This window comes from Salvelinus namaycush, chromosome 12 (assembly GCF_016432855.1).
Source record: "Salvelinus namaycush isolate Seneca chromosome 12, SaNama_1.0, whole genome shotgun sequence".
In the NCBI taxonomy this organism is placed as follows: Eukaryota; Metazoa; Chordata; class Actinopteri; order Salmoniformes; family Salmonidae; genus Salvelinus; species Salvelinus namaycush.
In genome coordinates, this window is record NC_052318.1 from 43033639 (window position 1) to 43046076 (window position 12438).

A 12438-nucleotide genomic window follows, 5' to 3' on the forward strand; every position below is an offset into this window, starting at 1 on the left:
ATGGATGGTAATTTAGTGCGAAATGTTCCCAGCTTCGACAACGCATCGACACAAACAATTAACATGATGTAACAGAATATCACCAATAAGGTATTTGACATTGCATCTTAGAACTTGACCTATCCTCTCTGGTCAGATTTGATGATAATTTCCTTTTAATCATTTTGATTCATTTAATTAATGCATTTTTTACATGTACTGTTCTGTCAAAGTTATTGTGTTATACTTTTGTTTATAGCCTTTGCCCAGAGTATACAATATGCCCATGGCAAAGTTGCACCTCTGTCCAGACTTCCCACTTATGCATTTGGCATTTGTCCATTCACTGCTGCTTTTTACGCGCGGCCATGCACCTCCAAAGACCACATTCTCGCTCCAATTTCTCACTGCAATTTCTCTCTTTCTCCCTCTCTCACTCCCCATGCATAGGTTAAAAGCTGCATTGCAATGGCCTATTTTTACGCATGGCCTTACCATGATAGATAAACCGGAATCCTCGATTCGCGTGCATGTCAAATTTGGATTTCGGCTCAATTTCCCACGGCTCATTTGTGTATTTCGTGTTGATTAATAGCGCAATCTAACTTGCCCATGTGGAGCATATGGTAGGCTACTGCACGCTCACACAAGGTGCGACTGTTGTCATGCATGCGTAAATTGTCACTTACATGGAATGTATACATCATAAAGACGAGTGTGTTCGAGTTGGTGTGATTGTGTTCATTCTGACACTTTTTCAGCAACAGTAGTTTTCTGTTCCCACGAGAAAACCAACGTTCCCAAGGCACACTTCTCTAAAAGGCCAATTTGGCGCATACATATGAAGTACTGTTATGGATAGTCAAAAGGCCTCCTTAGATGCATTGAGTCTGGAGACACACCCACCAAGCTCCAAAGACACATTTCGTACCAAATTGGTCCTATATTTACATAAAGCGATAACTGCTTTACTGGTCAATTGCGCCAATAATGGTATAAACGCATTCATTTCTATGCCAAATTAAGGTCAGAGAAGGCTAAGCCTGGCATTTACAACTCATTACGTTAATACTGTAAGCATATGGCTGAAAAATAATGCACAGAATCACACAGCCTACTCTTCGTCAGTCATAGCTACATGTTAGGATTAAGATAAATTGCTATATTATGGACTTTACGTTCATTCTAAATGTTTATGCTATATTGTAAATAACATATTCTAGATCATTCCAAAGATGCACATTGATTTACTGAAATGAAGCTACTGTATCTTTGAACATATACTCCATTTTGTGAGTATCAAGAAGGCATGCAACGAAATGAGAACGGTCGAGAACGTCATTGTCACCTTTCAACCAATGACAGTCGGTCTGCTTGACCTTATAAGTAGCTTTGCGGCCTCATTTAAAAATGAACCAGCTTTGTTGGTTAGTGTGGAGACTTCATTTTCAGCTTCCTTGACCGGATTGGATGAATACATTGTTTTCTTTTTGGAAAAGTAGTCTTTATTCATATGGGCCTACTTCATCGAGGAAAGTTGGAAGGATCAAACATGAATAAACGTAATGCGGTAAAGAGGGTAAGTCCAGATCGTGCGTAAAACTGATGTTTAAAAAATATGATCTATATTTTGGTGTCAGTGAGTTTGTTGTGGATTTGGTGTTGTTGCAATAACTGATGATGATGATGATGATTATTGTCTAGGTTCTTAAACCGGTAATTGAAAAGAAGAGGCGTGATAGAATAAACCAACGGTTGGATGAGCTAAGGACTATACTGCTAAGCAACACTTCTGACATGGTGAGTTGAGTTGACCACCGCTTTTCTAATTGCTGTCTGAAATCAGTTCATTGTCTGTCATTGTATTATCGAAAATATAGATCCGTTGTATTTCAATAATACACATTGTCAAGCTATTAATTACATTTCAAACAGCCCATACAACCACACGGACACCACTATGAAGAAATGCTATTGCGCGAAACGTCCGAGTTTTTACCAACGTATCATGGAATTGAAAACGTAACTTGGTGTCTGTTAGGACCTTGATAGACACGTCAAAAATATAATTTAGCAATTTATATTTGTATTAAAAGTATTGTATTTAACCATAAAATCATCACTTCCATACCAAAAAATCATTCATAATTAAAATTCGAAATATTGTGCGTAATGGTTGATCGTAATGCAATATATTCAGTAGGATTATTCTTCTCTCTCACAGCGGCTGAAAAATCCAAAATTGGAAAAAGCTGAAATATTAGAGTTGACTGTCGATTACATACGAAGAAAAGCAAATGGGAACGACAGAAAAGGTATCTATCAATCCTAAATGTTTATAGTTTGCCCGTGTGTTTTTCATGTAATATATTTCATAAATAGAAAGCGAAATACGCCCCAAACTGTTGATATAGAACATTAAATATTACTGTGAGTGCTAATAATTCTTTATTTTTCTCTCCCCAAAACCTCCTTATCTTCCCTTTGTTTAACTTATCTACAAATACCTACAAATACACATTGGCTCTTGCAAATTCTGTTGACAATTCTCCCACAAATGTACATCCTGCTTCTTCATACTGTCCTCTCTCTGTCCACGTTTGTATTCTCTCCAAATTCATCAACCTATCATACTCTCATCTTCACATCACATGGATCCATCTCTCGATTTGTCTCTTTCTGTCCTCTCTTCTCTTCCTAAATGTTCTCCCTATACTGTCGGAATCACTATTGACCAACACTAGCCCTTTCAGAAAATCCTGTGAAAGAGTCCTCTGCTCCAGTGACTAGTGCTGTGAGTTCCAAAAGGACAGGCCCCATACATGAGCACACACATCCCCCACCCAACCCCATCTACAGTGCAGGTTTCAGAGAATGCATCTCCCGCCTGGGCAACTACATTGACAGCGTGGATCCCTCCCAGAGAGAGAGCTTTGTCCAGGAACTGAGGGACCACCTGGAGGCCCACAGTGCCTGCCCTCTGGGGAGTGTGCATAGCCAGACCTTTCCCCTGGACCTCCAGCCCTGGGGCTCTGGAGCAGAAGGACAATGCTTACTGGGCAGAGTTCAGAACAGGAAGAAAAGTACAGTGATGGGTCATCAACGAGCCAGCAGGGAGGCCACCTTCCCCTACATCAACACCTCTCTTCCCATCTATCCCAACACCTTTGTACTCCACCACCCCCACCCTACCCAACACCTCTCACACCCATACCCATCTCCTCCTTACTCCCTCTCCCCCCCACCCTCCCCTTCTTACTCCAGCTCCTCGACACCTATCACCATTACCTCTCCATACCTCTCCATGCCCTGCCACTTCCCCTTCTCTCCTTCTCCCTCTGAACATCGATCAGATTCCTTGTCATCCTCTTCTCACTCTACATCTCTGCTTGTTGCGCCTCTGGTACCAGACAATCCTCCCCTGGGTTCCAGTATCCCCAACCCTCTACGTCCCTCTGGCCCTGTGCCCTCTGGCCCAACAAGGCTTCTGAGGCGGTCACTGTTTCAGATCCAGCCCCAGGCAATATGGAGGCCCTGGCCCTGATATCCAATGGAGGGTAAGTGAAATCCATCAGGACACATTCAGGTCTCCACAATCTGTGTTCTGAGAGCATCTGGCCATCCAGATCATCACCGGACGTGTTCAGGACATCATTCATCTTTCCTATTAAGCAGCGCGTGGTGAGGGCCGGCTAAAATAGAAAAATGTGGAGGTCAAGGACACTCAAAAGTTTTCTGACAACCTGTCACTGTCACTTTAAAGGGCCTTTTAACAGACGGAAGAGTTCTCTGTTGTGTTATGTTTTCTACAGAGTTTACTGTGTAGACTGCCTGGAGCTTCTCTTTGTCATGGACAATGGATTTTCTTCTTTTACATTCCTGAACAGTTTTTCCCTGTCTTGGATTCTTTCCTAAATTATAAATCATGTGAAACATTGTATATATATTTATATTTGATCATGTACAAAGTCTTGTAATTAAACTCAGGAGAATAAATTTCTTATTTTGCTAAATCACTTCATTTCCAACTTGACTCCCTGTATGTCAGTGCTAATGTGGCATTTCAAATCATCTCTACTGATTGATCTAAACTGAACGAATGGTTTAGAAATGTAATCACTGCTAGGGCCTATTTATCAAAAGCATGATCATAACACTATCATGGTTTAAGTGTTAGTTGTAACTGCTAGTTAGGCTATCAGTGTGGTTGAGATATTTGTCATGGTTTAAGATTTTGGCTCTATTGTAGTTGGCATTCAAAGCCCATTATCTATTATGATTCCAATGAACAACCCTGGCCTATTGATTTTGGTTGTCAGTCCAGCTAAAGATATTAACTTCTTTAAATAAATAAATAAATAAAAAATAAAAAGGAGACAATATTATGAGTCAAGAGCAAAGGAATACAATGCTCACTCAGAGGCAACGACAACATGCGTCTACGCCAGCTGCGATTTAAATGTAGGGTAGTCTAAATAAATTAACCTGAGATTATAATTTTATCAAAACAGTTTCTCTGGGCAATATGGTTAGAGGTAACAAAACAACTTTCCTGCCGTTTATAGTCTACAATAAACCATTTTACCAGGGATACAGGAGGAAAACCTGGACATTGTTGGATAAAAAAATACAAATCACGATTTTACAATTCCCGCGAAAGGGGGAGTTCGATTAAGAAGAACATCGGTGGGGCATGGCCCATGACGTGAACGGGCAAAAGCCGTGGTGAGGGAGGAACGCCCTTCTCAAATGGAACAGTAATCTGCTCCGTTTGGTCATGTTGTCAAAAGGCAGAATGGTGCACCGTTCAGAAACGTCAAACCTCTCTTTTCCATAAAATATGTTCGAATTTTTAAACTAGTTTTCGTTGGGAATGCAGATAAATCGTTTTTATCAGTTTTGCACTTGGAAAAACAGAATAATACTCATTACTCCATGTGCTTAACCTTATGTCACTTGTTTTGAGCTACATCAGCTTGTTTTGAGCTGACTTCGCCGTCGGCCGGAGCAGGCCACCTCGGTCTTCACTAGTTACCACAGCCACAATTGTGGCTAAACCCTGACTATTTCAAAAATGTATCTTATTCAATCTGATTTGACCCTCTTTTTATTCATTTAGCAGACACTCTTACCCAGAGCGATTTACAGGAGCAATTGGGGTTAAGTGCCCTGCTCAAACATACAGATTTCTACTGCTCTATCAGTAGGATATTCTAACATCCCGTTCACTGTGTTGCCCTGTAGTCCTGTACACAGCAATCGGAAGGCAATTATTATTATACTTCACACTGTCCTGATAACCTAAAAATGACGTGGTGTCACTGAGTTGGCGCTGAAGCGTGCCTCTCACTCTCTTTTTTTATTTTTTTATTTGTATTATTTTTATTAACAACAAATCAATACAGAAAGTACATGAGGGAACACAAGTATATATAGATTATATACAATGTACAATCGAGCTAGGGGGTACAATATCACATTACAATTACACAAGGACCTTAAGGGACATACATACACTTACAATTCTAACAGCTTTTTTGTTAGTAGAGTATTTAACTGTCTTAAAATACAGTTCGATTTATTTTTGTAGTGTAAGAAAATGTGTTTTTTTGTTTGTAAATTTACATTTGTGTATATGAAGTTTGGCCTAAATAATAATGAAATGAATTACATAAAAATGTTTCAGCTTATTTCTATCATATGTATAGAATCCAAGCAGTACATCTCTCCACAATAGTGTAAAATCTTCATAAATGTGTTCAATTATAAATCTACTGATGTCTTGCCACAGTTTTCTTACATGAATACAATGCCAAAACAGATGCAACACTGTTTCTGGGTGGTCATTACAAAAGGAGAAATTTGAGTTGATGTTTTCCTTAAACTTCTTCATATAGTGGTTGGCAGGATAATATTTATGAATAATTTTAAAGGAAAATTCCTTAATTTAGTTAACAAGTAAGTATGTGTGTGGCAACATCCAAACTTTTCCCCAACATATATTATCAATAAATCCATTCCAATAAGGCATGACATAAGGTATAGATACAACATCCTGCTGAAACAAGGTTCGTATCGCTCTGTTGTTGAATGGACCAAAAGAGAAACAAATCTTTCCTACTGATGAGTCAACAGGCGTGCCTCTCACTCTCAAGCACCGGGATCTGAAGGATGTGACGTGCTTAACCACACTCCTAACACTAAAGCTGCTACATCCATTTTTGTTTTTGTTTCAATTTAACTAGGCATGTCAGTTAAAAACAAACTCTTATTTACAATGACGGCCTACCTGGGAACAGTGGGTTAACTGCCTTGTTCAGGGGAAGAACGACAGATTTTTAACGTGCCAGCTTGGGGATTCGATTCAGCAACCTTTCGGTTACTGGCCCAACGCTCTAACCACTAGGCTATCTGCTTGATTCTTGAAGAATGTAACTTACAAATGCCTCCTGAGGTTAGTTCAACCTTTGTACCCCATCAGAAGCCAGACTATAAGCTTTTTTTACTCCAATGCTTTAAATTATGACCAAAAAGTATATTTTTGTTTTTATGGATTTTTATGGTATAGACATTTTTACTTTGTGGCTGCGGTAACTAGTGACAACCGGGCACCCAGCTCACGCCCGGGACGCATCCCGGTTCTAAAACGAATCCAATACCTTTTTACCCGATTCAAACTCCTCCCATCGAGGAACACAAGTCATAAACTCCGCGAATTTCTACAATTTATCTTCTTAAAATATGATTTTAAACCTAACCTAAACCCTAACCACACTGCTAACATTATGCCTAACCCTAACCTTAAATTTAGACCAAAAAGTAAATGTTTGTTTTCAGGAATTTTTACGACCTAGCCCATTTTGACTTTGTGGCTGTGGTAACTAGTGGAAATCATGAGGGGTTGGGAGCGTTTGTAATCTGTTGTTTAGTCTTGCCTCTACAACATTTCGTTGATGTAAAAATTGTGAACTAAGTGGCGCTTATTGTACCGTATACAGGGTTACAATACATTTTTTAATAGGGAATTTCTCCAAATGGCGGGGAATAACACATTTCAGACAGGCAAATTATGGGACACCTATAGTTTGTAAAACTAGGTCGACGTGAATTGGCCAACCCCTGCACGTCTGTAATTGGTCGATTTTAGGAAGACTGCCTAAAAATCGTAACCTTATTGGTTCTGAGGCCTGTCTAAGTGTGTAGCCTCTTAGCAAACGCTAAAACAACCCTTTGAACCTTCCAACCTGCGTGAGATTGAGCTGTTGAGCTCGAAGTTAAACGGAGTTTGTTGTGTACAGCGAGCTTGCAATCATAGTGAAATTCACACAGAACTGGTTGTTTTATGAATTTTGGAGAGGCTTTTCTCCCAAATATAATATATTTATTTCAACAGTGAAAATAATATTAGCGAACAAATAAGCTATCAACGAAGCAGATGCTGCGGGGAACGCCAGTAACTCGGGAGGGAGTGTGGCAGTGACAGTTCAGCTTCACGGGAAGGCGGGGGAACGGTGAGCTGAGACTTGTTGTTGATAAACATACAGTTGCCTCATCCTGTAGCTAGACGGCAAGTTTGTGTTCTTGCATTTTACTTCGTCGCATTTATTCATGAACGCAAAGAGGTGGATTCGTGGAAAATATCGCCATTCATTAACAGTATTTAGGAAGCGTGTTCACGCGCAGAAGTAGGCATTGAGGAGATGGTTTACATTTCTTCATTGTAGACGTACACTCAACGTTTGCTGCCTCCAATAACTTCTACTAGCCTATATCCAGTGACATGTATGCATTTTGGGGACTTCTTATAGAATATCATGCAGGCACAAATCAAGTTGTCAGTAGATTGTCATATTTTGAATGAGTGTTTGAAATAGCCAGGAAAACAGAAGCTGAAAACAATTGTCAAATTGAAAAAAATGATAAATATTATGATTTATCAATTTCAGAGATCATTGTAATAATCTATTTTTGTGTGTTTTCAGTATGGTGGTCCCATGTCAGCACCAAAAATATTGAGTGGAAGATGATAAAGATGTCTGTTGAAAAAGAGACTGTTCCAACCAGAAGTACGAAAGTGGACCCAGCACCACCTCTGCCACCCCAAAAACTCTCAGAAAGCATTGGAAGCTGCAACAATACCACCAAAGTCCCAGAGGTCACTCTGGCCAACCCAGATAGCACTGATGGTGCTTCTACCTGCCCCATGCCAGACAGTGGGGCCCAAACCAAGCACAGCAGGTCTGCTGACCCCAATGACCAGACAGAGAGTGTTGGAAAGGAGGCCATGGTGACTGAGCAGCACCTTAACCCAAAAAATGGCTTGCAGCAGCCCAAACAGCAGCAGCAGAAACTCTCAAAGCGTCGCAGCACAATGAATGCAGGGTTCAAGCATCCAGCAGGTAAGAGACGACGACGGGCCAACTCTGAGAGTGACTCGGTTCTGCCCACCAACTTCCTGCTGGGAGGAAACATATTTGACCCGCTGAACCTCAACAGTCTGTTGGATGAGGACGTGAACAGGGCCCTGAACGCTGAGACACCCAGGTCCTCCCCGCTGCCTGCCAAGAACCGCGACCCTGTAGAGATCCTCATTCCCAGGGATATCACTGACCCTCTCAACCTTAACAGCAGGATGGGAGGTAGGGGCCTCCTTGTGTCGCCCTTTAAGAGTGGCGGCAGGAGGAGACACCGCAACAGACACCATGGAGGAGGTGGTGGGGGGTCCTCAGTCTCCGGGTTGGACCAGTCAGATTCAGAGAGAAGTGGTGAAGTGACCAACACCACTGCTTCTTCTCTATCTAACCTGGCATCTGCTAGTGCTGCGTCTGCCTCAGTTTTCGAAGCACCCAGTGTCCCAGCCATCTTGGACCCCTGTGGTGGTGATGGTAACGAGATCAACCCCTCCAACAGCAGGGATGAGGCCACGCTCACTGTATCAGCCCCCCAGGCCCAGCCTCGAGCCCCGGAAGACTCCTCGGCAGCCACATCCGGAGGCTCGAACCAGCTCACTAGCCGGCCACGCAAACGCAGACGCAACTCTAGTAAAACAGACCCTCCTATGGCCCAATCTACTCCTATGTCCAGGTCAGGGACGGAGGAGAAGGGCCGTGGAGCTGGGCCCGGGAGAAACGCACAGTCCTCCTTCCAAACCCCAGTGGTAGGTCCGAGGGGGTCCTCCCAGCAACAGCAGCCCCACAACCAGCACAAACGACAGCAGCACCAAGGCAACAAAAAGAAGTTCCAGTATGGGAACTACAACAAGTACTATGGTTACCGCAACCCAGGCTGTTCTGAGGACCCGCGGTTCCGTTGTCTGCGTCCAGAGTGGTTCCAGGGTAAAGCAGTGCTGGACCTGGGCTGCAACACGGGTCACCTGACACTGTGTATTGCTAAGAAGTTGCGGCCCGCACGCATATTGGGGTTGGACATTGACGGGGGTCTGGTGCACGCGGCCCGCCAGAACATCAGACACTACCTGTCAGAGCTGCAGGCCCAGGAGGCCCGGCGAACCACAGGGGAGGAGGAGAAGACCAATGGGCCGGAAGAGGAGAGGAAGGAGGAGAAGGCAAACAGACAGGAGGAGAGGAAGGAAGGCGTGTCACACTCAGGCGAACAAACACACAAACAGAATGAAAGAGAGCACAGCAGGGCTGAGAATGGAAATGTCGAAAAGCAGGTGAGAAGCGACTGTGTCTCAGTGGAGGCAGCGGATGGTGTGGCGTTGTCGCGTCGCGCAGAGAGAAGAGATCAGGAGAGTGGGGCTGAGGAGAAAGACTCTGGAGCGCCTGCTGTTGAACTGGGGACAAGCTCCTTCCCTGTCTCCTTGCATATCTCCAGGGGGCCCATAGCAGCACCCCCACTCCCCAAAACACCCACCATGCCTCCCGGCGACTTCCCCTCCAATGTCTCTTTTATCAAGGTAAGCGTGCGTGCTCTTCAGCCTTTGTTTCTTTCCATTTAGTAGTCGTTATTCATTATATTAAGGATGAAATGAACAATACCGTGTTGCCTCTACTTCTGCTTGACCCTCAGAGAGAAATATCACAGCTTGTTCAGAACTCATCCCCTTGCCCTCCCTCTCCTCCTCAGGGGAACTATGTCCTGGAGAGTGATGTTCTGTTGCTGACCCAGCGGCCAGAGTATGACGTCATCCTGTGCTTCAGCGTTACCAAGTGGGTCCACCTGAACTGGGGAGACGGTGGCCTGAAGCGCCTCTTCCACAGAGTGTTCAGGCACCTGCGTCCTGGAGGCATGTTCATCCTGGAGCCACAGCCCTGGATCACCTACGGCAAGAGGAAGAAACTCACGGTGAGAAAGTGGGCAGTGTTGTAAGGAGCACCAATCGTGTGATCTGTTACACTGGCCAAATGCACATACAGAATTAGCCATATTGATGATAGCCAAAACAAGAACTCAAACCTTTAGCAAGTAGCCTGTTTCTTTGCAAAATTCTTAACAGGGATGCGCCGCTGTGCTCAGCTCTGGGGTAGTTCAGGACTCAAGATGACATAATAATATCTCCCTATTTCTTACTGTTACAGGATAGCATCTTTAGGAATTACCACAGCATCCGCCTCAAACCAGAACAGTTCTCCACCTATCTGACATCTGAGGTGGGATTCTCCAGCTACGAGTTGATCGGGACTCCTAACAGTTCGTCAAGAGGTAAGTCACTGGTCGATAGGTTACAATATCCATCTGATTCTTTCTTTTGTCCTTTTTCCAGTCTAGTACATTTTGTTTCTAAAACAAATGGATTTTAATGTTTTTTCCCCCGCAGGTTTTCAAAGGCCAATCTACTTGTTTCATAAAGGAACATAATCTGCCTGGAAGTCCATTGAGCAGCATAAACCCAAACCACCACGAGACACCTTAATCTCCAGCCTGTAAGCATATCTCAACCCCAAGCAGACTCAGAGCTTTCTACATGCCTGTACATTGATGCTGTGTTGTTTTGAAGGTAAGGAGTCCAAAACAGGACACTTGATTCTATAAAACGACAATCAGATGGCTTCTCTACTCACCGAACTCCACTCCAGATGATGAGAAGAGAAGCTTTGGGAAACTCAATCATGACTTTGGACTTTTTGCTCCCAATGCACAGGCTGTGTGTTCCATATTTGTTTTACTACTGTTTGTACTCTTGTTCAGTCAGGGACTATATTTGTTTCAGTTGGTTCATCAACATATCCAGCATTTTAATCAGAATGGACTGGCGAAACCCAATTTGAATCCTTTACAGAAAGGTTATTTCCATGTTATGTCCAAATGGAACTCATGTAGGGACATTTCTCACACTTTTTAATTTTTTAATAGGGTCAGTCTTCATTTTAACACTGTCCTTGAGTTCCTCTGTGTCCTAACTCACTGACTAGGAAAAGCAGTTTGTTTTCAATGTGACTTTGTGGATGAGTTGTGCCTCTCTTCAGTCTGCTCCTGGTCCGGATTGCATTCTTCCAGATGTCCTACTTTGCGTCCAGGGACTGTTCCTGCCTCTTTCTATTGGTAGTTGATTCAAGAACAACTGTCAGTCAGGTGGAGTTGGCAATGCTGAGAGGATGATCAATGTTTTTACTTTGGCTATAATAAGAATGATCAGTGTTTTATTTGGTTTTACTCCTGTTCTGTTGATTGCTTTTGGTACTTTTTCTTTCTTTCAATGGATTTGTGTCATGTGTTCAATATGATTGCTGCCAACTAATCATATGTAGTCTATACAGGGCCTCAGTGCCTAGGCCTCAGATGGGACTTTAATCCAGCTCACTTTAACCCAAGTCAATTCATCATAATGTAATGTTGTTTACGCTTTACTCAATTCTTACGCTTAATTCTTTGTTTACTATCACCAGCAGATGGGCAAATGCTGGTCTAGTTCTGATTTTGTTGAAATGTTTTAATAAACAAATCAATTGAAATGCAGTCGGTGCTCATTAGTCATTCCAGAGGACTTCATCCACAGGCCCTGAAAGAGAGTGATTCTCAGTTTGGGCTGACCTGTGACCCACTAGCACCTCCCCTGGTAAGAGGGGAATGAGGTGACCTCAGAGTTACACACAAGGGAACTTTTTTGCCATAGACACACACACAACAGACAGAATAGATGTGGTTCTGTAGTACAGGAGATGAACAGTAATGAATAGGCTATTTACAATTGGCATGAATACAATAGCACAGCAGGAGCACTAGTAATGACTGTATAGGCTAGATATGGAAATAATTATCATTAACTACTACCAACAGTAAATGGCAAACACAAGTTACAACAATTCACTTCTGTATGCACTCCATCCCACAAATCCGCTCACAGGAGTGAAGAGACACTGGCCTGCACAGTCGAAGAAGTGTCAGGTGTCCTGCCCCCTAACAGCATGCCCCAACCAATCCGGGCCCAGGTCAGAGAGTGTTTGAGAAGCTGGTTTATTGTACTCCTAGACCCCTCAAACTCAACTCTGGACCTCA

The 12438-nt window shown here is 43.0% G+C and overlaps 2 protein-coding genes across 2 annotated transcripts; both read left to right on the forward strand.

The window, feature by feature from the left end:
* Positions 1 to 3523, forward strand: LOC120057565. Its single transcript, XM_039006149.1, has 2 exons — positions 1 to 7; positions 2763 to 3523. The coding sequence occupies exons 1-2, from the start codon at positions 1 to 3 to the stop codon at positions 3521 to 3523; spliced, it is 768 nt and encodes a 255-aa protein (XP_038862077.1).
* Positions 3524 to 7219: 3696 nt separating this feature from the next.
* LOC120057266 (7SK snRNA methylphosphate capping enzyme-like) lies at positions 7220 to 11898 on the forward strand. Its single transcript, XM_039005818.1, has 5 exons — positions 7220 to 7490; positions 7962 to 9898; positions 10069 to 10287; positions 10521 to 10644; positions 10760 to 11898. The coding sequence occupies exons 2-5, from the start codon at positions 8003 to 8005 to the stop codon at positions 10798 to 10800; spliced, it is 2280 nt and encodes a 759-aa protein (XP_038861746.1). The 5' UTR covers positions 7220 to 7490; positions 7962 to 8002; the 3' UTR covers positions 10801 to 11898.
* The last annotated feature ends 540 nt before the right edge of the window (positions 11899 to 12438 follow it).

Bases quoted from the DNA above. Each gene is read 5' to 3' on its own strand.
- LOC120057266 (XM_039005818.1), top strand. From the start codon at position 8,003: ATGATAAAGATGTCTGTTGAAAAAGAGACTGTTCCAACCAGAAGTACG. The intron at 10,288-10,520 runs GTGAGAAAGTGG...TTACTGTTACAG, and splicing joins GCAAGAGGAAGAAACTCACG to GATAGCATCTTTAGGAATTA. The intron at 10,645-10,759 runs GTAAGTCACTGG...TTTCCCCCGCAG, and splicing joins TCCTAACAGTTCGTCAAGAG to GTTTTCAAAGGCCAATCTAC.